Source organism: Hemiscyllium ocellatum, chromosome 1 (genome assembly GCF_020745735.1).
Source record: "Hemiscyllium ocellatum isolate sHemOce1 chromosome 1, sHemOce1.pat.X.cur, whole genome shotgun sequence".
Lineage (NCBI taxonomy): Eukaryota > Metazoa > Chordata > Chondrichthyes > Orectolobiformes > Hemiscylliidae > Hemiscyllium > Hemiscyllium ocellatum.
The window spans coordinates 128,380,444-128,406,445 of record NC_083401.1 but is presented as its reverse complement, the minus strand read 5'-3'; the positions used below and the strand labels follow the sequence as shown (position 1 = coordinate 128,406,445).

Sequence of the window (26,002 nt, the reverse complement as noted above, 5' to 3'; positions counted from 1 at the left end):
TTTTTTTTTGGGATGAGTCCAGAGCTAGAGGGCACATTTTAAAATTGGACGTCATCCTTTTCGGGCAGAGATGAGGTAAACCTTTTACTGAGGCTTGTGCAACTGTGGAACTCTGTCCCGAAGTCAATAGAGGCAGGATGATTAAATATCATTGACACAGATAAATGTATTTTGTTAGGCAAGGGATCAAAGGTTATCAGGAGCAGATGGGAATATGGAATTCCAAATACAAATAGGTCAACCATTATCTTAGTGAATGAAGGAAGAGGTTTGTAGGGCCGAATGGCCAATTCCTCGGAAATTGTACCTTCATATTTATTTTGTGGTCAACAGTGGGGAAAGGAAATGAATGCTGAAAAGGCCATTTCGAGGTGATTGTGTTTCAAGGCGGTTGGGTAGCATGGGAAAGATGATAGGCAAGACATGGGGAGGAATAAGGCAGTAAATCGTATTAAAATTAAATTAACTTAAATAAGAATTTTAAGTTTGGAGTATTATCAATCAACAACAGATTTAAATCAGGAAAAGCTTTATTCTCTGCTTGATTCCTATCCAGTCTTTTATCCCCTGCCTCTGGAGAGAGAGCGCATATGGGCAGCATGGTGGCACAGTGGTTAGTACTGCTGCCTCATAGCGTCAGTGTCTGTGTGGAGTTTGCACATTCTCCCCGTGTCTGCATGGGTTTCCTCCGAGTTCTCCGGTTTCCTCCCACAGTCCAAAAAAGATGAATTGGCCATGCTAAATTGCCCGTAGTGTTCGGTGAAGGGGTAGATTTAGGGGAATGAGTCTGGGTGGGTTGCTTTTCAGAGGGTCGGTGTGGACTTGTTGGGCCAAAGGGCCTGTATCCACACTAGGTAATCTAATCTAATGGGAGAGTAGAACTTGGTGGAGAGTAAGATTCGTGATGTTCCTCTAGCTATGGTATATACTCCGCTCCTGACATATTGCAATCTCATCTAGTTTATGAATGTTCTTTCAGCCTTGTTTGGTTTTCAAACAGTTGCTTTTCATGGACAATTTGTGCTGTCAGCTTAAACTCACTTGGATTGAATTGAATCTGTCAAATTGGATTTCTGCAGGATCCAGTCATCAGTGTGAGTTAGATTTGAACTCCACTCCTAGACTTGTAAGATTCAACATTATGTAGTCTGTTGTATAACTAGGTTAATTATAATTCTTGGATGAATAATTTAGAAAAAGATTCTTCTGGAGTTGTGAACAAAGTCTTAAAAAAGAGACCAGATTTTATTTTCATGAGTTAGCTTTTAGGTTGGAAAGAAAACAAAATAGCAAGCAAGAAAATATATGATAGTTTTAGTAAATTGATGGTACAAATGTTGCATTCAAAATGTCATGTATTCAAAGATTTAAGACTGAAGAAGTCATACCAGACTCTTAACTGTTTCTCTCTCCACAGATCCTGCCAGACCTGCTGAGTTTTGCCACCATTTCCTATTTTTCTTTCCAATGATATATTGTTTAATTTCTCCTGCTAAATATTTGAGATTTATCAGCATTGGTAATGTTCAGAGCCGCATATGTTGAAGTTTACAATTTTATTCACTCATTGACTGCGTCATTTACAAGCTGTGGATAAGACGCTCCCTTCATTTTAAACTAATTGATGGGCTCTGTATTGTCAAGCAGTAACAAAAAAGGATTTGAATGATCAGCATTTGAGCTGATTGTTGTCACCAATGATGTTCTTCTTTCAAGTCTGAGCTGTGATATTGCTTAGTAATACTGAAGTCAAATACTTAAATGAGAAAACTCTATATCTGACACTGGACTTTGTTTAACTTTGGCACTTTACAATATTTGTAGTCTGGATTCACAGGTCATGGAGTTACTACCTCTCCTGAAGAGCCACATTATTCTTGAGATTGAAATTCACTTACTTAACCGCATTGCTTTTTTTTGTGGAGTACATCAGTGAAGCAGAACCGTAAAAAGCTGATGGTATTGAAACCGGCTGCATATATTCCTATTCATAGGACATCATTGGCAACACCATTTATCATCGATCCTTCCTGTTCAGGGTGTGGTGATGACCACATTCTTGAACTGTTTTTGGTAGGTATAGCATCCTGTTATGAAGATAGTTCCAGGATTTTAATTCCAGCAACACCAATGGAGTGACAATATAGTTCCAAGTGAGGATAGTGCAGTTTGGAAGGAAATTAGCAGATGTTGGTATTCCTACACAATTGCTATCCTTGTAAGTTCTACTGTCTAGAAGAACAAGTTTGGAAGGTGCTGACGAAAGAGCTGTGGTGATATACTACAGTGCATTGTATAAATGATACACACCACTGCCACTGTGCCTTGGTGGTGAAGGGAATGCATGTTGAAGATGGTGAATGATGTCTCGTTCAAGCAGGGCTACATTATTTTGGGTGGTGTCAAACTTCCTGAGTGTTAATGGAGCAGTACCCATCTAGGCTAGTGGAGTGTATTCCATCTCATTCTGGACTTCTGTTTTGTAGATGGTGCAAAACATACTGGGGAGATAGGTAAGATTCCAAACCTCTGAACTGCTGTGTAGCTACAGTATTTATATGGCTACTCCAGTTCAGTTTCAAGTCAATGATAACTGCTAAGAAGCTGTTTATGGTGAATTAAGCAATAATAATCCTGTTGAATGTCATTGGATGATGCTTAGGTTTTCTCTCTTGTTGGGAATGGTCATTACCTGGCACTTGTGTGACTCAGATGTTACTTGCCAGTTCAGTCCAAGCCTGAATGTTGTCCAGGTCCTCCTGCATGTGGACATGGATTGTTGGTTTCAGTACATGAAGAGTTATGAATAGTGCTGGACAATATGCAGACATGAGCAGCAAACATTCCACATCGGATCTAATGATGGAGGGAATGTCATTGATGAAAGTGCTGAAGACCTTGGACACAGCCCTGAAGAACTCCTACGGTGATACCTTGAACTGCAATGATTGACCTCCAATAAGAGAAAGTTTGGCAGTTGCCCCTTAACATTCAGGTGACAGTATTATTGCTGAATTCCCCCATTAATAACATCATGGCGTTACCACTGACCAAAAACTGAACTGAACTAGCCACGTAAATACAGTGGTTACACAATCAGGCCAGAGGCTACGAATGTTGTGGCAAATATCTCACCCCCTAACTTCCCAACGCCTAAACAGCATCTACAATGCACATATACAAGGTTTGGTGAAATATTTGCCACTTGCCTGGATGAGTACAACTCCATCAACATTGAAAAATCTTGATACTATCCAGGATAAAGTAGCCCACTTGATTGGCATCAAGTCCGTAAACGTTCACTCTATCCACTGCTGATGTCCTGGAGAAGTAGTGTGTGACACCTACAAGATGCACACAGAATTTCATCAAAACTCCTTTAAGCAGCACTTTCCAAACCCACAACCATAACCATCCAGAAGGACAAGGGCAGCAGACTCATGGGAATATCACCACATATAAGTTTCTGTCTGAGCCACTCAAGATTCTGACCCGGAAATACATTGCCATTCCCTTCACTATCGCTGGGTCAATATCCTGGAAGACTCCTTAAAGTATTGGGTCCTGCCTACATCAAATTAACTGCAATTGTTGAAGACCACACCTCCCCACCAGTTCAAGGTCAATTAATGCTAACCCTGTATTCCTTAATGAATAAAAATGAAAAAATAACCACAACCATCATCTTTTGTGCTTGGCATAACTCCCATCCACCAGAGCTTTCTCCCTTGATTCCCATTGACTCCTGTTTTGCTGTGTTCCTCAATGCTATACTCAGTCAAATGCTACCTTGATGTCTCGGGAAGTGTCACTCACCAAGGACCAGGATTGTAATAGGGTAAGGAGCAGAGTGACCATGGTGTAAATCCAACTAAGGACAGTGAGCAAGTTATTCCTTTTTGAGTGCTGCTTTTGTACTATTGTCGACTTCTTCCATCATTTTGCTTGTGATGGAATGGAGACTGATAAAGCAGTAATTGGTTGCTTTGGATTTGTCCTATGTTTGTATACAGGATATATCTGGGATATATTGTATTTTTGGGTTGATGTCAGTGCTGTAGCTGTACAGCAATGGTATTTAGTACTATTGCCAGAATGTTGTGAGGACCACTAGCCATTGTCGTACCTAGTGTTTTCAGCTGTTTCTTGGTATCATGTAGAGTGAATCGAATTGGCTGAAGACTGGTATTCTGATGCTGTGGAACTCAGGAGCAGGCTGAGGTAGATCATCCACTTATCCTTTCTGACTCAAGACTGTTGCAGGTATTCTATCTTTGAATTTTGCACTGATATGCTGGGCTTCCCCATCTTTGAGGATAATTGTGGAGTCTCCAATTCCTGATAGTAGTTTGATTATTAATCACCATTCACAATTTGATGTCCAGGGCTCTAGAGCTTAGCTTTGATTATTATTAGTTTAGTTTAGATTAGATTAGATTTCCTACAGTATGGAAACAGGCCTTTCAGCCCAACAACTCCACACTGACCCTCCAAAGAGTAACCCATCTTGACCCATTCCCTACTCTATATTTACCCCTGACTGATGCACATAACACCATGGGCAATTTAGTGTGGCCAATTCATCTGACCTGTATATCTTTGGATTGTGAGAGGAAACCGGAGCAGCCGGAGGATTGTTAAATCAAACATGCTGCTCCTACAGTTTTGTAGCTTCAGGAGTTTGACACCTCATTTCTAAGTATGCATGGTGCTGCTCTTGCAAGTGTTGCTGCACTCTTTACTGTACCTTGGTTGATCTCCCAGCTTGTTTGTATAATTGGGTGAGATATCTGGTGGGTCATGATGTGTATATTGTAGTTGAACTCCATTGTGCTGCAGCTGATGATCTCAGGGATGCCTAATTATGTGGAGCTAAATTTGAGTCTATCCCATTTTCTATGGTGGTACTGCCACACAACACAATGGAAGATACCTTAAATGAGAAGAAAGGACTTTGTCTCTGCAGGGATGGTGCAGTGGTTACTCCTTCCAGTAGTGTCATGGATGGACATATCTGTGATAGGTAGATTGGGGAGGGTCAAGTCATAGAGATGTACGGTGTGGAAACAGACCCTCTAGTCCAACTGGTCCATGCCGACCAGATATCCAAATTAAGCTAGTCCCATTTGCCAGCACTTGGCCCATATCGCTCTCAAGCCTACTATTATATACCATCCAGATGTCTTTTAAATGCTGCATTTATACCAGCCTTCACCACTTCCTCTGGCAGCTTATTCAATACATGCACCATCCTCTGCGTGAATAAATTTCCCCTTCGGTCCCTTTTAAATCTTTCCCCTCTCATCCTAAACCTATGCCCTCTAGTTCTGCACTCCCTCACCCTGGGGAAAAGACTTCGCCTATTTACCTTATCCATGCCCCTCATGATTTTATAAATCTCTACAAGGTCACCCCTCAGCCTCTGTTCCAGCCCTAGCCTATTCAGCCTCTCCCAATAGCTCAACTCTTCCAACCCTGGCAACGTGCTTGTAAATCTTTAGAAACATTTTGAGTCTTGCATCCTTCCTTTAGGATGGAATCCAGAATTGCACACAATATTCCAAAAGTGGCCGAACCAATGTTCTGTACAGCCGCAACATGACCTCCCAATTTGGATACTTGATGCTGTGACCAATAAAAGCGCCATCTTCACTGTGGTATCTACCTGCAATTCCACTTGCAAGGAACTGTGAACCTGCACCCCAAGGCGCCTCTGTTTAGCAACATTTCCCAGGACCTTACCATGAAGTGTATAACCCGTGCCTTTGCAAAAATACAGCACCTCACAACTTACTGACTGTACCTCCCAGGTGTACATTCAAATCATTTATATAAATGACGAATAGCAGTGGACCCAGCACCGATCCTTGTGGCTCACCACTGGTCACAGGCGTCCAGTCTGAAAAGCAACCTTCTGCCACCACCTTCTGTTCATCATGTAGACTTTAAGTGGATTCACCTAAATAAATGTGTTCTCAAGGAATGTCTTGGGTGAATTGTGGTTTTGCAGTAATGAAATTCCATTTTAAAACTGCAGCCATTAAACTCAGTTCTGAAAAAGTGCAAGCCATTTTATTCAGTTTTGGTTTAAAATATTATTGTGCCATTTTACCAATAGCTTAATTTTACAATCTTCACCTGAATATATATGATATAGGAAAGTTGGGGACTCGAGGATAACTGAGTGTAATGGGGAAAATGTGAAAATCTATTTTTGCAAGGTTTATGAAGGTTTGTAGCTCAGGTTGAGGTTTAGGGTGTAGGTTTGCTCGCTGAGCTGTAGGTTTGATATCCAGACGTTTCATTATCTGGCTAGGTAACATCATCAGTGGCGACCTCCAAGTGAAGCGAAGCTGTTGTCTCCTGCCTTCTATTTATATGTTTGTCCTGGATGGGGCTCCTGGGGTTTGTGAAAATCTATGTCGTACATTTTTGACTTTGTAGTGTTAACAGATGTTCTTTAGCTACTATGTTAATTAATGAACGCTTTCATCATGTTGGATTTCCTATTGAGTGAGATGTCTTTTGAGATGGTAGGAGACTTCAAGCTTACGTGTCTGTAGTAAAGGCCAGAGCTTGTCAAGAGTTCCCAGTGTGTGTGTTCAGGCACGTTTTCTACAGCATTACATTTCATTGAAAAAAGAAGCATTACTTGACCTTATTCTTAAAGTCAAGTGTCACTGGGGACCATTTCGGGGACAGTGATCATTGTGTTATTGGTTTTTAGATTGACTACGGGAAAGGATAAAGAATGGTTCAGAGTAAAAGTAATTAATTCATAAAAGCTAACTACAATGGGGTAAGAATGGATCTGGGTTGAATAAATTGGAGATAAGGTTTGCAGGTAAACAGTAGTTGAACGGCTATCTTCAGAGAAGAGGTGGTTTAGGCACAGTCAAGGTATATTACCTCTTTAGGGGGAAAGGTAGTGCAACCAGATCATTTTAAATGCAAAAAGAAATAAAAAGAAGTTTATACTTAAAGTGTACTGAAGTGTTTTGTATAAAATACATTTGAGGAATGGGCTGAATATAGAATGATTTGAAGGGGATGTGAAAAGCACATTTTAAGAAAAAAAGTATGGTGAGAAATCAGCAACAACATAAAAGGAAGTGCCAAAGCCTGCAATCAGTGTACAAATACGAAAGGCTAAAGTAGTAATCAAGTGCTTTACATCAGCCTTAAGCAAAGACAAAGGTGCTACCCACCTCATTGTAACAGGAGGGAATTCAGTGACAAGAAGAGTTTAAAATTGTAAAGGAAGAGGGTTTGATAGGCTCACTGTACTTAAAGTTGCCAAAGCTACAGGACCAGATGTGATGCACCCAAGGAGACCGAAGGAGGTGAGATTGCCAGTGCCTAAGCAATGTACAATAATGTTTCAGTCTTCCTTAGAATTGAATGGAGGCAACACAGCAAGCCACCAAACCTGGCTTAGAATTGAATGGAGCAAGAACACTAATAAAAGAGCAAGAAGGTTATGTTGACCTTGTTTAATTCACCAGTTTGACCACAGCCAGAGTATTGCTTCCAGTCTGTGTGCAATATTTTAGGATAGATGTGAAGGCATTAAACAAAACACAGAAGAGGTTTACAAAAATGTTTGCAAGTATCCATGAATGATAAATTTCAATAATGAAGACAAATTTGAGAAGTTGGTGTGCTTTCATGAGAAAGACCTGATTGAAATATTCAAAATCATGAGCGATCTGGATAGAGTAAATAGGGAGAAAATCTTATCACTTGTGAAAGGATTGAGAGCAAGAGAACACAATCTGAAATAATTAGAAAAAGAAGCAAAAGTGATGAGACAAAACATTTTCTCTCACCCAGTGGATATGGTCTGGAATCCTGCCTTAGAGTGAATTGGAGATGGGTTTAGTTGAGGCATTCAACAGCACACTTAATGGTTATTTGAAAAGGAACATTGTGCAGACTTACATGGAGAAGGTAGGAGAATGACACTAAATGAGATGCTCGTTTGGTTGGGGAGGGATGCAATGCCGACATAATTGGCCTAATTGCCTCTGTTTGCGTTGTAACAATTCCGAGATTCAATGAGACATAATTTCCCCACAAAGTTAATTGGTATATTAGCATGAAGCCACAAAAACTTTCCAATGTTTTTCTTCTACCACAAGCAAGCATTAGTCACAGAAATAACGGTAAGCACAATTCAATAAAAAGGTAACTCCTGTGGATTTTGGGTTGAGAGATTGATTCATGGTTGGCGAGTATTAAAATGCAGTAGGTAACATCTTCTGCAACATCTTGTCTCAAATTTTGTAAGAATATTCTCAATGAGGGTTTCAGTATATGTGAAGCACTCATATTATAATTTCATAATCACTCTTCTTTACCCATTTTGTCAGAGTATGGGAAATTTATTTTGAGTAAGGTTCTGCTCTCAGGCCAAGATAATTTACTTGGACTGGAAAGTTTCTGCGATTATAACCATGGAGCTAAGTTAGCAAAATGATCAAAACTAAACCACTGTGCTTTCTTGTTCTTGAAGAGGTTAATATGCAGTGAGAATCTTCAATGCATCTCTCATCTTGCCATCCTTCTCTTCCTCCGTTTTGCCAATTTACTGCAGAAATAATTCTCCTCTTTTGTGCTTCAGCTATTTTCACAAATCTACTGCTAAATTTATTTATACTCGCTTGTTAGCTTTTCTGGTAAGGTTTCTGCTTGCTTCTATTCATGGGATCTCCAAAAGAACAAAAAATAATACGTAGAATCATGAGTCAAACAGGAGAAAAATGGCATTAATGAGTGGAAAAAACTGAAATATTCCAGTGAATCTTAATGTATTTTAAATTGCAACAGTTACACGTTCATCTCTTTGTATTCTACAATATAAAGTGGAGTCAAAGTGTCCGGTGGCATGAAATGTGAGGCATAATAGAGCTAAAGAATGCAATTGGGTTCTGAGTTTTGCTTAAAGTCTGCAACTCCTCACTTTTAAATGTCAGCTTAAGCACATGCAAGTTGGCAGTTATGATCTCTCACTGTTTCTTTCTCTCTTTTTCTCCCCATATCTCTTTATCTCCTCCCTCTTTTTCAGGGAAAGCTTTGATGCGGCCATTTGGGCTGGTTCGCCAAGCTTGTTTCCATCCAAGCATTGTCCCTTTTGCATATACCTTTATCAATCCTCTCCTATCGTATATTCTCCTATTAAGGGTGCGAAGCCTGAAAGTAAAGTTTTAAAATTTTTTTTTACTTACAGAAGCTTATGTATTTTGCAGATTGCCAAGAAATGCACATCCACTTCTGCTGCAGGACCAATGATCACAAAATTCATTATTGCCAAACCCGTCCACAACAAGAACATTGTAACAGGTTATTCTCCCAATGTTCTTTTGAGACTTTCAGATTTCTCTTCTTGTATGAATTTTATGCAAACATGTTTACTTGTGGTTTTGTTGTTAATTTGCAGGTAGAGTTCTTCCTCAAAACGCGCTTGGAACTGCCTCAAACACTATCACTATGTCTGAAGGCAGTGCTATTGGGTCCAATTTCAACTCTGCAGCACAACAGACAGCAAACAAGATTGCTATCTCTCCACTGAAATCTCCAAATAAGGTTTATTTTCTCTCACTCTGTGTCTCGTACACCTGGACAGCACAGTGCTAGGAGGCGCCTGGAGAAGAAATATTAATTGTTTAAAATTTGTCGTTTGGAATTGATCAGTTTTATTTTTAATACAAATTTTGTGAATTTAAAACAAAAAGAGCAAGTCTGAGTTTTATTAATGTTCCCATTTCAGCCCTCCTCTGAAAATAGATAAAAGTAAAGTAGCATTGGGTACTGAATAGCATTCAATGGCAGTGTTTCTCTCCTTTTGAGGTCTGATTTTGGGCTTCACCTTCTAGTTTGACAAGGAGGCTGCTAAATAAGAGAAGAACCCATAGTGTTAGGGGCAAGGTCCTGGCATGGATAGAGGATTGGCTGACTGGCAGAAGGCAGAATGTGGGGATAAAGGGGTTCTTTTCAGGATGGCATCTAGTGATGATTGAGGTTCTACAGGGATCAGTGCTGGGACCACAACTGCTCTATAGCGTAGTTAATGGTCTGGTTGAAGGAACTGAGGGCGTTTATGCTAAGTTTGCAGATGGGTGGAGGGACAAGTAATGTTGAGGAAGCAGGAAGGTTGTAAAGGACTTGGACAGGCTAGGAGAGTGTGCAAAGTGGCAGATGAAACAGTGTTGGAAAGTGAGAGGTTATGCACTTTGGTAGGAAGAATAGAGGCATAATTATTTTCTAAATCAATGGAAAAGCCTTTGCAAATCTGAAATACAGAGAGGTTTTGGAGTCCTAGTTAAGGATTCTGGTTAAGGTTAACATACAGGTTCAGTTGGCAGAAAGGCAAGGCAAATGCTTTCAAGAGGACAATTCATGAGAGCAGAGATGTACAAGTGAGATTGTGTAAGGCTTTGATCACACAGCACTTGGAATATTGTGAGCCATTTTGGACCCCACATCATAAGGAAGAATGTGCTGGTGTTGGAGGGGTCCAGAGGAGCTTCTCAAGAATGATCTCAAAGGTGAAGGGCTTGTCCTATGAGGAGTGACTGAGGATTTTGAGTCTGTACTCAGTGGAGTTTGAGGAAGATCTGATTTAAACTTGGAGAATACTGAGAGGCCTGGAGAGAATGGACGTGGAGAAGATATTTCCATTAGTGAGAGAAACTAAGACCTGAGGGCACAGTCTCTAAGTAAAAGAATGACCCTATAGAACTGAAATGTGGTGGAATTTCTCCAGCCAGAGTATGGTCAATCTGTGGAGCCGAGCCTTCTGGAGTGTATTTTAGAACGATAGGTTCTTGATTAGTAAGGGGATCGAGGTTATGGGAAGAATGCAGGAGAACAGTGTTGAGAAACATATCAACTGTGATTCAATAGCAGAACAGACTTGATGGGCAGAATGGCCTAATTCTGCTCTTATGGTCTTAAGGAATCTTTTTTTAAGAGTAGTTTTAACCGAGTTATTTGTCATTGGCTGACCATTAGTTTGAGAAGAGGATCAACTCTGAATGGGGAAACTTGACCTGTCCAATGTGCCCAAAGACTAGCAGGAAGTCCTTCAAGTTTGAGAGATCTTGGGTGTAGGATTTGGTTTCTTTTTCTTTGTCCTCTGCTGCATCTCTCTCATTGTGAAGAAACTGTGGCTCAAAACCTGATGCAGTTTAATGAATAGTTTGCTGCCATTTTATACAATTGGTAAGCTCCACCCAGTCATTAATAGTAATGCAGTCAGCCTTCAAGGAGATCTTTGAAGCATTTTCTTCAGTCTGTCCCCTGAACATTGGCCATTTAAACAATGAGGAAGTTAGACCTCGCAGGAGGAATGTTTTTCGGACATCCAGAGACGTCAATTCATAAAAGTTGATTTTGCAGGTGTTTTGTTTTCATTCTTGTGGACTTGCCTTCAAGAAGAATGCTATTGTTTCTTCAGCAGTTCTTCCATTAAATGTGGCAGAGACTTAACTGATTGAATGTGTGACACGAGAAATTTAAAGTTCAGGTCTCTACACAGTACATGAGTCTGGTGAAGACTACTGTTTAGTACTTGGACTTCTATTGGACAAAAGGATCCTAATTGTCAAATACTCACTGCTGTAGTTTAAGCTGGCACTGCTTTTCCGGTGTTGGATCGCCTAGTCATTGCTGGCCTTTTAAGAAAAGTGGCTGTCCAGTTATGTAAAATGCTGAACATATTCCAAAGTTTGTCCTTCTACATAGAGGAATCTCAATTATTCAAATATCCGATTATCCGGCAAGATCACAAGGTACCGATGCTTGGCTAAGCTGCATTATCTGGCATTCAACTTATCCAGGCACTCAATTATCCGACAAAATACTCCTTGCCAGTGTCATTTGGATCATCGAGTTCCTCTGCATGTGGGAAGTGGAATATTTGGCTGACCAGGATTTGTAATGAGATAGGAGTTTTGCTTTGCCATGGATGTTAGTTTTCCATCAAGGCGATTTTCAACACTCACTGCAGGACCGTTGTATTTATGGTGAATATCTATTATGGGTAGATTGTAAAATGTTTGAGGGCTATCATATAGTTTTGCCTGACCTGGGTCAGAATTTTAAAGGTGTCTATTTGAGGTTTTTCACTTGAGCAGTTGCTGTCATATTATCAATAAGCAATTCCAGGATTGTGACAAAGTTTCTTGGCTATCCAAATCTTTTGAAGTGCAATCCTCTGAGCTTCCCAATTTACTAAGTGAAATGTTTTGGTCAGGTTGGTGAATGCATGCAATGTTCTTAGTCTTAACATATTTCTTGATTTTTTTTTTGTCTGAAAGCAAAAAAATATGCTGGCGGTTCCTCTGAAAGTTCCAAATTCTCTGTCTCTGGAAAAACCTTAGTCAAAGAAGTAGGTGATTCAGAAGGATACTTGTCAAGATTTTTGCAGCTATGAGCTATGGGGAAATACCTCAGGTATTTCTGCATAATGTATCTCAATTCTTGAAGATTGTTACAGTTGTCACATTGCTGGAATTAAGAGCTAGTTCTTTTGTTCCTCACCATCTGTGGGGTGAATGCTTGAAGTATACGTGTGAGCGGTAGTTTGAGTTTTGAAGATCCCAGCTGGAACATCCATGGAGCCAAGCTTTGTTTTCCACTTGTTTGATTATTTGTAATAAATCTGTCATAAATTCTGCTATAGGGTATTGTGAGCAGCTTAAAGAATGTCCAGTGCAACTGGGAATTCACAGTCGAGTTGTTCAAAACCTTCTTTTTAGTAGTGATATATGGTAATGTCTTCTGAGTGATTTTGTCCATTTGGCCTAGGTCGATAGATGGCCCTGGTGACTTCAAAAAATGTTCACATGTTGATCAGCATTTTCTTGGGCTCTCTCTTCTCACCAGAAATCCTTTTTAAGTTTTGGATTTTTCTTCAAGTAGAAACCTTGAGCTATTGAACTGTTTACCTTCTTGACTTTTGCCCAAATGTTGTTCTGCCAGACAGTAAGAGTTTTTGTTCCAGGTGGTCACATTTCAGGAGTGTTTTCATCAAACCATTACTGGTGACAGTGATAGTGCTCAAGTACAATGGTTGAGAAGCCGAAATCTAGCGCAACTAACTTCATTCGACACCATGTTCTCAAATTGAATTACTGCCCAAAGTCACCTCTGTTCTAATGCCGGTAGATAATACCTTCATGATTCTATTGGCTGTAGTCAGGTTCTTGACAAATGGTAGAACTCTGCATATGACTTGATTTACATGGGACCCTGTGGTGTCATCACTACTGCACAATTTTTGCTGGTTAAGTAATTGCATTTTAATGAGCTGTCAAACTGTCTATCTTGCTGCTACAGCTGCCTTTGCAAGTGATTGAATGCATAGTTGTCCTTATTCTCTTCGCTATTGAGAATTTGGATGTCTCCTGATTGTCTGACTCCTCCCCAATCTTGTAGCTCTAGGTGGTGGCCATGCTCAGGGTGAGGAACTTCTTATAGCATCGTTCAAAGGATCAGAAAGTATAAGCATCACCACCACATCAAGGTGATGGTCCTCAAGAGATCTAGGATTTGAAGGGATCCAGGCGACACACTGCACACAATTTAATTACAACTTAAGTTGTGAGATAGAGGTGTCATGTTGATTCACTGGATTGCACTTGATTTGCTCAGGCAGAAGCATATTGTTGTTGCAGTGAGGGACTTCTATACTCTACATTTAATCTAAGAAATACGCGATCTGAACGTGCTTTGTCATTTTAGTTCTAACACAGTGCATGCTGCTAAGGGAAGATGAAAGAGAACATTCAGTGTTTACCAACTGTGATTCTACAGTAGAAAATTGGGGAAAGCTATTAAAATAATCTTTTGATTCAAAAGATTGTGTAATCCAAGCTGGAGGACAGGAAAAAATTGTGGCTGTAAGAGCTGCTACTTTTTTTTTGAGGTATTTTAGGTGTTGGAGGCAAGTTCCTCAAATTCCAGGAACAGCAATTAGAGTTTTACATGCTGTTGCATTGTTTGGAACGTTGGGTGGGGGGATCAAAACATCGACTTTAAAAGGAGGAAGACCGACAAAAGGTAGCAACTACTTGGTCAGTAAGTGGGAGGAGAGAGAGAGAGAAAGAAAGAAACCTCCACTGCTAACTGACAGAGGGAAAAGGTTTGGACTGCAGATGCTAGTGATCAGAGTCGAAGAGTGTGGTGCTGGAAAAGCACAGCCAGTCAGACAGCATCTAAGGAGCAGGCGAGTCAATGTTTTGAGCATAAGCTCTTCACCAGGAATGAGGAGGTGACCCAAGGGGGCTGAGAGATAAATGGGAGGGCGGTGGGGCTGGGGGGAAGGTAACTGGGAGTGCGATAAGTAGGTGAAGGTGTGCTGGATTTGATTCAATTGGCTGAACCTGGTCCTCACCCTCAACAATTTCTTCTTTGAATCCGCTCACTTCCTCCAGTCCAAAGTGGTAGCCATAGGTACCCACATGGGCCCCAAATATGCTTGCCTCTTCGGGTACCTGGAACAGTCCATCTTCTGCAGCTACACTAGCACCGTTCCCATCTTTTCCTCCACTATGTTGATGACTGTATCCGCGCCACCTCGTACTCCAATGAGGAGATTGAACGATTCATCAACTTCACGAATATCATCCACCTTGACCTAAAGTTGATCTGAACCATCCTGGACACCTCCCTCCCCTTCCTCAACCTCTCCATCTCCACTTCTGGTGACCAACTTAACACGGACATATACTTCAAACCCATCATCCCACGGCTACCTGGACTACATTTTCTCCCACCCTGCTTCTTCTAAAAACTCTATCCCTTTATCCCAATTTCTCCACCTCTGTTGCATCTGTTCCCAGGAGGACTAGTTCCACCATGGAACATCCCCAATGGCCTCCTTCAAAGACCACAATTTCCCCTCCCACATGGTCAATGAAGTCCAGTGCATCTCCTCCACTTCACGCACCTATGCCCTTCTACCCTACCCCTCCAATTGCAATAAGGACAGAACCGCCCTGGGTCCTCACCTTCCACCTAACCAACCTCTGGATACATCACATCATCCGCTGCCATTTCCACCACCAAAACCTGACCCCACCACGAGTGATATGTTTCCCAACCCACGCCTATTTGCGCTGTGGAGAGATCATTCCCTCCACAACTCCCTTATTAGATCCACACACCCCAACCCACCCTCCACTCCCAGCAAGAAGTGCAAGACCTGCTCCCACACTCCCCACCTCCGGCCAAGGCCCCAAAGGATCCTTCCACATCCGATAGATTTATCTACTCTTTCGTATGTGCCATCTACTGTGTCTGTTGCTCTTGATGTGGTCTCCTCCTTAGGGAGACAGGATGCTAACTCGTGGAATGTTTTTGAGAATATCTCTGGGACAACTGCATTAAACAACCCCACCGCCCTTCGGGTGAACACTTTAACTCCCCCTCCCACTCCACCAAGGACATGCCACCTCCCAATTCTAGCCACCTGACACCTGGAGGAGGAACGCCTCATCTTCCGCTTTGGGACCGTCCAACAACATGGGAACAGTGTGGATTTCACAGGTTTCCCTATTTTCTCTCCCCCACTGTATCCTAGATCCAACCTTCCAACTTGGCACCCTACTGAACTGTCCTGCTGTTCATCTTCCTTCCCACCCTCCTCTCTGACCTATCACCTTCACCCTCGAGTTCATTTGATTTGTATGGCTTTTTTCTTATTATAACAGCATGGGGTATCCAATTTTGTTTTTCAATGCCCTAATGTATGTAATCTGATTTAAAGGTTTTCTCTTGGTGCAATTATTTTGTCAGTTTGAGAATTCTGATTACTAAAGTATGCCATGTTATGTTTTTACTGAACACTGTGTATTGACTTCTGAGCAGACAGTGAAGCCAGCTGCCCAAGCACTAACAATGGGAACAGTGAATGCTCCCCAGTTCAAAACCATCATTCCTCTGGCAACACCACCCAACGTTCAGCAGATACAAGTACCAGGGAGCAAGTTTCATTATGTACGGCTAGTTACTGCAACGACAGCCAGTGGCACCCCTCAGACAGTCAGCTCGAGCTCCAGTGCCAACACACAACCTTTATCACAAGGTTTGCTTCAAGAAAATTTTATTTTTGGAATTCTGTCTGAATCATAAAGTTTATTGATTAGTAGAAAAACATTTTAGAAATGTAAATTTTCTGGACTTAGACTTGCCAACAATAAATACTGTCAAAACTTTGAGATAAAGCATTAAAGATAGGTTTACAAGGACAAGTGATCGTTATGGAGATGTACAGCACGGAAACATACCTTTTGATCCAAATTGTCCATGCCAACCAGATATCCTAACCTAATCTAGTCCCATTTATCAGCACCTAGCCCATATCCCTCTAAACCCTTCCTATTCATATATCCATCCAGATGGATTTAAACGCTGTAATTATATCAACCTCCACCACTACTTCTGGTAGCTCATTCCATACATGCAACACCCTCTGTGTGAAAACATCTCTTTGGTCTCTTTTATATCTTTCCCCTCTCACCCTAAACCTATGCCCTCTAGTTCTGGACTCCCCACCCCCCCACCTCAGAGAAAAGACCTTGTGTATTTATCTTATCCATGCCCTTCTCAATTTTATAAGGTCACCCCTCATCCTCTGATGCTCCAGGGAAAATTGCCCCAGTGTATTCAGCCTCTCCCTATAGCTCAAATCTTCCAACACTGGTCAAATCCTTGTAAATCTTTTGTGAAACTTGAAAGAGTTCAGAATGTTTTTCCTCTTGGAGGGAGACAAGAATTCACACGATATTCCAAAAGCGGCCTAACCACTGTCCTGTGCATCCGCAACATGATCTCCCACCTCCTATACTGAACAAGAAAGGCAAACATACCAAATGTCACCTTCACTATGCAATCTTCTTAGTGACTCTCAATATCTAATTTGGAATGTATCTCCTTACCTTACCTGCAGTTTTTTTAAAAAAGAAGGCATTTTATTGTGATTTGGCAAATAATCGTCAAGGGCCTGCCTTTGAGGAGAAAACCTGAAGAAAATGCATATTTTTAATCACACTGTTCAGTGATAGTAAAATACACCTGCAGCTGAGGCTGCTAGCTCAGGTAGGGACCCTTCCACTGCATGACGAGCACCTAATTTGAAGAAAATATGCTTTGTGCATTTGTTTTTCATGTTTTACTTGTAGAAAATATATTTCAGAAATATGAAAACTTCTGGGATGGGATTTTCATTTGAAAGTGGAAATAGGGGCTCTGGAGATTCCCTGACATTGTGATCCTGCCTTCTGTCCGTGTCTGCTTAAACTGTTTTCATGGTGGTAAAGTTGGGGATGGACTAGAGCCTTGGGCAGCAAGCCAGAGACTGAAATGGAATTGGGCAGATGCTGAAGTTGACTACATATGAAATAAAATAACAAGAGAAGTAGAAGGCAAGGTCTGAGTTCAATGGAAAAAGCACTGAGTACAGTAATGAAGGTTTGTAAGAAAATAGGGACACAGACAACTGACTGTGTCATCCTGTTTTCCACCACCCCCCCACCCAGTCCCTAGTCGAAGCAAAACGCTCAATGTAGTTTTACCTTCTCCATCTTTATTCCGGGGTCTGGAGGGAGAGAGAACAATCACCCATGTGCACAGGGACATGAGTCTTCTCTGGAACAGTAGTTTCTCAATGAATTATGTAGTCATTTTACAGGGAGGAGCATCCAAATAAGGCAATATACATATTAATTGGGTGACATTACAATCAGCAAGTGTTAATAGTAAAGATTAAGCCATCTGCTGTTATGCAATAACTTTACATCATGAATACTTTTCATCTTGTTAAACTGACCTCCCATACTGAATGCTTCCTCATCTTGTTAAGTGGCTCTACATGGTGAATGCTTTTCCACCTTGTTAACCCATTACCCTTGCCTCCAGCACCCCATTGTTAACTGTAAGTTCTTAAGATCTGAGTCATGCACAGCTGAACCTCCTGTTTCACAAAACGCAAAACTTAACTCTTTCTTTGCTTGCTTATACCCCATACATATTCTCAACTGGATTGTCTCATCTGCACTTTGTAAATCTAACTATGCAAAATAATTATAAATTGATAGTTCTTTTGAACTGCATTTAAAAGGGTATTAAATCTCAGTACTTTTTAGGCAGATAATGAAGCAAAGCAATCTTAGCGAGTTTTGAGAAGATTTGTAGCTCAGGTTGAGGTTCAAGATGTAGGTTTGCTCGATAAGCTGGAAGGTTTATTTCCAGATGTTTCGTCACCCTACTAGGTAACCTCTTCAATGGGCCTCCAGGCGAAGCACTGCTGCTGACTCCTGCTTTCTATTTATGTGTGTGGGTTTCTTTTGAGTTGGTGATGTCATTTCCTGTTCTTTTTCTAGAAGCCTTAGCCACTGTCCCCTACATCAAAGACATCTCAGAAATGACTGCCAGGCTACTCAGACCCCTTGGCATCATGGTGGCCCACAAACCCACCAACACACTACAACAGTAGCTAATGAACTCGAAAGACCTTATACAGACAACAAGCAAAACTAATGTCATTTACAAAATACTGTGCAAGGACTGTAACAAGAACTACATTGGACAAACAGGCAGAAAACTAGCCACCAGGATACGTAAACATCAACTAGCCGTAAATCAACATGATCCTCTCTTGCTAGTATCCTTACTTATCTGTAAGGAAGGACACCACTTCGACTGGGACAACACAGCCGTCTTAGGACAAGCCAAACAGAGACACGCACGAGAATTCCCAGAAGCATGGCATTCCAACCAGAACTCTATCAACAAACACATCGAGTTAGACCCCATCTACCATCCCATGAGAAAACAGGAAATGATATCACCAACTCAAAGAAATCCAAACATATAAATAGAAAGCAGCAGTGCTTCACCTGGAGGCCCACTGAAGATGTTACCTAGTAGGGTGACGAAATGTCTGGATATGAACCTTCCAGCTCAGCGGCAAATGTACATGCAAAGCAATCTTGCTTTAAAAAAAGTGTTTCTAATCTTGAGTGGTTAAACCCCTTGCTGTTTTCAAAGCTATAAAAGTTACTTCCATACTGATTATAATTAGTTATTATGAATTATACTCGAATAAACATAATTTCCTAACTTTTCTTTGTGTAAAATAGTACTTAAAAGTTAAACCCATTCTGTCTGTAATCAATTTTTATTTCTCGCAAACAGCGAAGACAGTTGTCCTGAATCCACAAGTTCGTATGTCTGTCCCAATTGCACCAGCACAAGGCATTAAAAATGTGAGTTAAAAGCTATTATGTACTTGCCTTCACAGTTTATAATGCTGTCACCTAGCCCATGTCATTGATAAACTGCCATTCCATTAAGTGTTCACGAGCTTAATGCTCAGATGTTTATATAATGTGCCTCTTTTGTTTGTCCATATTTATAACACATTACAACATCATAAGTATTAAAATGAAGCTATTAAAACTGTTACAATCTTGAACATCTCCATAAAGTTTTCCCGTAATGTTGGAGCAGTCTCAAGGGGCTGTATGGCCAACTCCTGTGCTTGTTTCTGATTACAATGGCCTTCTCTGCTCTGAAGAAAACAGCTATAGTTTCTGTAGTCATTCTGCATAATGTAAACTTGTTATATTTGATCATTCTAGTAAAGCTTTCATGTGCCGTATCCAAGTTCTTGACATCTGTTCTCGTGTGAAGTGTTCAGAATTTCTTACTGAAATCCAGTAGATCCTAGCCAGTGATTTGTCAAAATTAATCATAACTTGATTTTGTAGTGTATGCTCTTTTTTTATAAAGCCAAAGATCCAATTTTAAAAGCCTTCCCAACTTATCCTGCTACATTCAAAGATTTATGTACAGGCACCCCCATCTGTTCTTGCTCTCTTTAAGGTAATACCATCTATTTTGTGTAGCCTCTTCTACTCCTGAATCATTTCATTGTGTTAAATTTATTTAGCATGTGTCTGCTCCTTTATTAGTTCAGCCATGTCCTATGGAAATTTAAGACTTTTCCTGTTGCTGTTGTCTCAACTTCGAAGTTTTGTCTTTGAATACTGAAATTATACCAAAATCCACATCATCAATATAAATCAAAAAGTGCAATTGTCTTAACACCAATTTTGGGTTGGGGGGGGGCGGGCATTCTACATTTCTCTTCAGCTTGAAGGGCCTTTCCCTTACGAGTTATCTGCCACTTTGTGCACTTGTTTGTTTTAGTCATTGAACTGATCGTATGTGTATAATTTATTGCAAGTCTGTCTGACAATAAAACATTTTTAGCTTTAAGGCAGTACTTTTGAGTTATGATTGCATATAAATCAAACATAAATTTGTTTTGCAGCTGTTAGTCTTCCAATTTTAAGAAACCATTTTCTTTTAATTCTCACTTTAGGTGGTTCCTAAACCCATTGGCAGCACGACACAAATAGTTACTACCAGCCAACCTCAACAGAGACTCATTATGCCTGCAACTGCATTGCCACAGATCCAGCCTAACTTAACAAATCTCCCACCAGGCACTGTTCTGGCACCAGCTCCTGGAACTGGCGGTGTGGGCTATGCAGTTGTCCCAGCTCAATATGTAACACAGGCAAGTGAAAGAAATTCTTAACCAGGATTTTTAGAAATTAAGTTGATTTGTAAATATAAGATGAATGTAACTTAATTAAATTTTATTTTCCTCAAAGCCCAGAGCTGCTTTTAGGCTATTCAGGGGTCTGAGCTAGCATTGCTGGATTCCACTACACAATGCAGTCTGCTGTAACTGGGAAGAAAACTGGTTTTACTGAGGATCATGCACAAAAGACGTGTTTATATTTTTTAAAAGACTTGTGGTGGAACAATTGGCTTTGTGTGGTATAAAATGGATATAAACCCTTAGTAATCAGAGCATCATGATTACCTACATTTTTTCTCCTTGGTGTTATGGCCCTGTGATCAGGGGGAACAATGGCTTTTGTTCTCAGTTAATACAGGTCGTGCTTTCAAAGCAATATGAAATATTTGTATGCACACTGAACATCAGTTTTCATGCTGTTATAATCAGCACATTACAAATTCAATATCATTCTGCAATTGATTGCTCCTGGCGATTTCAAATTTTCAGTTTTGGTGCTTCTTTTCTATCAGCTAATGGTGTTAATCTTTATTAAAGATAATGAACATGAGCAAACAAGAAGTGCCAACTTGAAACAATAAGCAAGACATGCACATCAGTAGCTTTTGTGAACAAAATGTTTCAGATTAGATGCTTCATCTGTCTTGGTGAAGGATTTTATCTATAATATTTTAAATGTTTATATAACATTACAGACCTCTTTTAAGCTTGGTGATGATTACTCCTTTGAATTTTAATTCAATCCACCGACTGGCATTTTTAAAAGTTGCCACTGTACCTCTTTAATCCTGTAGCTCTTCAATTGTTACTGCAGATAATGATTTAACAGGTCAAGTGTCAACAAATGGTTCAGTGGTAGCACATTCACCTCCATGTCAAAACATTATTGTTTCAAGATTTACTCCAAAAGTGAAGCACAAAATCTAAACTTATTGCAATAATGTAGCAGAGCCTCAGTATTGTACAAATTGTTAGCAGAGGTCCATCTGTGCCTCCCCTCACCTCACCTCCAGCGAGATGTTTAAGATCCCATGCCACTAGTTTTACCCCACGTCCAAGCCAATATTTATTCTTCAACTAACAACCTAAAAATAATCGGAGTTATCTGCTTATCACTTTGCTTTGTGGGAGTGTGTTGTCTACATTGGTTGCAGCATTTCTTCCATAACTATACTTCCAAAGTATTTCAGTGGTGGCAATGTACTTTAAATGGCCTCAGATCACAAAAGAACATTATAAATTGAACATGTTTGATTTCATTCTTGATCAATTATGTTGATCAAGTGAATTAGGGTTCCATTCTCCCTATTACTGAAGTATATGTAAATACTTGTACACTGCCCAAGTTTGTAAATGCTCTGTCGAATGTTGATCAAAATTGTGAAGCCATGAAAATCTTAGATTTCGCTGGTAGATCCAGCAAAGGTAGTCATTGAGATGTTACAATTAGCATTAATGCCCAGAAAGGTTATCTTGGATTCCCACTATTAGCTTGTTTTATGTAACATGCTATTATGATATCATGAGCATCTTTCTTCAAGGTATACTGACCATAATGTAACACACCAATCCAATGATCATAGATGGGACATGCATCCAGGTCAGGAAATGAAGAATGGAAACAGGCTGATCTTTTCAGCAGTAGAGGAGTTGCTTTAATTTATACATAAAGATACCAAATAGCACTCAATGTATTATCAACAATATTTAAACTATTATAGAGATATGCAATGTCATTAAATGGATGACATGACAAAATATATATTGTCATTAACTTTTCCCCTAACTTTAGTTGCAGCAGACCTCCTATGTATCAATATCCAGTAACAATGGATTTTCTGGAACATCCAACATTCAGAGTCAAGCAAAGCTCCCAATCAATGGGTAAGACATTAATGCATCTAACATTAATATGTATTATGATTGAGTTATATAGAATTGCATGAAAATGGTAAGAAATTGGTCATTTGGCCTAACCAGACCATGTCTACACTTATATTCCACCTGAGTTATTTCCTGTCCTTACTCATCAAATGTAATAGACTCTCTTTCCCTTCTCCACCATTCTCTTATATTTTTTAGCTGAATTTAGAATTGTGTAGTTCACTCCAGTCACTGTATTGAATTCCACAGTCTAAACACTGTATAAAATTTACTTCCTTTGAATTCCTTACTACTTAGTTTGGTTTTTGTTGTAGCTATTTCACTATTCTTAGTGATTTTGTGTGTTTCCCTTTTAGTCCTCTCACCCATTTAGATTCTCTTCCAAAGAATATGTCAACTCTTTTTTTTTTCTTGTTGAAATAAGTAGTACATTGAAATTAATTTGTGAAGAGAGACCAGTTTTGCAAATTTCTTCAAATTGTCATGTAACTTGTTTCCCTCTCAACTGGCTATTCCTTACCTCCACTTCCTATTCCCTCCAAACTGCACAAGTTAGTGTCACCACAAACTTAGAAGTATTGATTTTTTTTATTGCAAAATTTAAATAATTGTTATCAATTGTGAACAGCTATGATCCCAACACTGATCAAAGATCTGCTGTTGATTTCCATGAATCTAATTTTCAAATGTCTTTTTTTAAATGTTTTCTGTACAGTATAATAATGGAACGACAAGCAGTAATAACTGGCATAGTTCTGTCCATAAGATTTTGTGTATTGATCAGCTTGGGTAAAGCAGTATCAGTAGCGATACAGATGTTCTTTCTTTGTTCTTGCAAGATTTTAACTATGCAGGACAAAAATGTAATTCCAGAAATGACTTGTTGGAGGCAAATTAGGGAATATAAATTTAATTTTAATTTTAGATTTTTCTAAAATAATAATGAGAGTTCATATGTGAAGTACCTTCTTAGTTGTGGCACAAAGTCAGGTCCTTTGGTGACTCAAAGATTTCTGTGACTTTTCTCGCAGTAATTCATAAATTTCCCACTGCTATTAAAATGAAATCAGTTGGTTAGATGTGGTCCTTTACTGAAATGCTTACTTTAATTTTTAGTTTTGCCTCAATAATTGAGGAAGCAAATCCACGTTTTATAAGCGCAGCAGTTCAGACAGCATCCGAGGAACAGGAGAATCGACGGTTCAGGCATAAGCCCTTCTTCAGGATTCCTGAAGAAGGGCTTATGCCCGAAACGTGGATTCTCCTGTTCCTTGGATGCTGCCTGACCTGCTGCGCTTTTCCAGCAACACGTTTTCAGCTCTGATCTCCAGCATTTGCAGTCCTCACTTTCTCCACATTTTTATAATGCTTACACATTTTTTTAAAGAAAACTTAAGGTTAGAAGAACAATTTCAGCATACTGTTCGTTGTGTTAATATGTGTAAAAAGCATACTTGGCAGGATCCCAAAATGTCCATGAAAGTAAGTCTGCTTTGTTAATCCACAATTTCAACATTAAGCGATGTGCCATTCACATTGAGAAGTTAAGGAAGACTTTATTCTTTTTTTCTCCATCCACCCTTTTTTCTTTTATTTAGGTCATCAACATCAGAGTCAGGAACAAGACCTCGGAAACCTTGTAATTGTACAAAGTCTCAGTGCCTCAAGCTGTAAGTAAGATGTTTTGATCATGCTGCCAAACACTGATGACCAATCTCCACAATACTTTAATGATGCCTCTTCACTTCTAGTTTCAAGTATACATTTTAGATTTCAAATTGGAGTATCGTTTCAGTGAATGTTGAACTGCCAGTGTATCACCTCCGATTCTTTTCCCTGGGGTCGGGGAGTCCAGAACTAGAGGGCATAGGTTTAGGGTGAGAGGGGAAAGAAATAAAAGAGACCTAAGGGGCAACCTTTTCACACAAGGGGTGGTACGTGTATGGAATGAGCTGCCAGAGGCTGGTACAATTGCAACATTTAAAAGGCATTTGGATGGGTATATGAATAGGAAGGGTTTGGAGGGATGTGGGCTGGGTGCTGGCAGGTGGCACTAGATTGGGTTGGGATATCTGGTTGGCATGGACGGGTTGGACCGAAGGATCTGTTTCCATGCTGAACATCTCTGACTCTATGATAGAGCAATGAGAGACTATTCTACGTGGTTGGATATGAAATGAGTTGGGAACTGTCGATTCAGTTCTTTTATTTTGTAGTGCTTGGCCTATTCATTTAAACATACCTTGCCTTTAACTTCTTTTGAGCAGCGGCTATGTTCAGCCAGCTTAGTTACTTTTGGACTGCTATACAACTTTACAGTTTAAAAGAAAACTCATTTCTCAGCATGGATCAATAGTGCAGTTTTGATAATGCCACTCAGGAAGCACTACCCTCATTCAATGCCTGTGTTATCTCATCTAAGAACTCAATCACATTTTTCAGACATGACCTGACCTTGACAAAGCCATGTTGACTGTCTGGTATTAATTTATTTTTCTTTAAGTGTATATTTTCTTTGTCCTATATTATGATTTCCATCAGTTTGCCCATTGTGGCGTAAAGCTGGTTGACTTTTGCTTTCCTGGGTTATCCTTTGTCCCTTTCTGAAATAATGGTGTTACATTTTCAATCCTGTAGTCCCCTGGGACTAATCGTGTGAAATTGAGCAGAGGAAGTCCAGGAGAGTTGAAACGTAGATTGATGTCAGCAAAGGTGAGGGGAATGAAGATATTTGTGGGGAACTTGTAACAGAGGTTGGTCAAGTAAGGAAGGCCAGTGTCAGTTTTCACATGAGTAGAGAGGAAGATAAAATTCTTAATAAACAAGTAGAAAACAAAAATAGGTAAAGCATAACAACGAAGCATCATGAAAAGTCTAGTGGCAACTTGTATCAAAGGTGCAGAATAACTAAATTGCACAAGAGCTGTCTGGAGTTGAATGACCTGATGATGTTGTGGTTCTGTTTGCCGAGGTGGAAGTTTTTGCTGCAAACGTTTCGTTTCCTGGCTAGGGAACATCATCAGTGCTATTGGAGCCTCCTGTGAAGCGCTGCTGTGATGTTTCTTCCGGTATTTATAGTGGTTTGTTCTTGCCGCTTCCGGGTGTCAGTTTCAGCTGTAGTAGTTTGTATGTGGGGTCCAGGTCGATGTGTCTGTTGATGGATGTTCTTGCCGCTTCCGGGTGTCAGTTTCAGCTATAGTGGTTTGTATATGGGGTCCAGGTCCATGTGTCTGTTAATGGAGTTTGTGGATGAATGCCATGCCTCTAGGAATTCCCTGGCTGTTCTCTGTCTGGCTTGTCCTATGATGGTAGTGTTTTCCCAGTCAAATTCATGTTCCTGGTTGTCTGAGTGTATGGCTACTAGGGATAGCTGGTCGTGTCGTTTTGTGGCTAGCTGATGTTCATGGATGCGGATTGTTAGCTGTCTTCCTGTTTGTCCTATATAGTGTTTTGTGCAGTCCTTGCATGGTATTTTGTAAACAACGTTAGTTTGGCTCGTGC

At 40.1% G+C, this 26,002-nt stretch overlaps 1 protein-coding gene across 5 annotated transcripts in view; it reads left to right on the top strand.

The window, feature by feature from the left end:
* The window catches only part of lin54 (lin-54 DREAM MuvB core complex component), a 97,174-nt gene that overhangs the window by 31,979 nt on the left and 39,193 nt on the right, over window positions 1-26,002 (top strand). For all 5 annotated transcript variants that reach the window (XM_060825762.1, XM_060825746.1, XM_060825760.1 and 2 more), the window contains exons 4-10: window positions 9,249-9,342; window positions 9,440-9,585; window positions 15,874-16,090; window positions 19,201-19,271; window positions 20,393-20,590; window positions 22,410-22,501; window positions 24,100-24,171. In XM_060825762.1, the coding sequence (XP_060681745.1) occupies window positions 9,249-9,342; window positions 9,440-9,585; window positions 15,874-16,090; window positions 19,201-19,271; window positions 20,393-20,590; window positions 22,410-22,501; window positions 24,100-24,171 (890 nt within the window). The remainder of the gene's footprint in view (window positions 1-9,248; window positions 9,343-9,439; window positions 9,586-15,873; window positions 16,091-19,200; window positions 19,272-20,392; window positions 20,591-22,409; window positions 22,502-24,099; window positions 24,172-26,002) is intronic.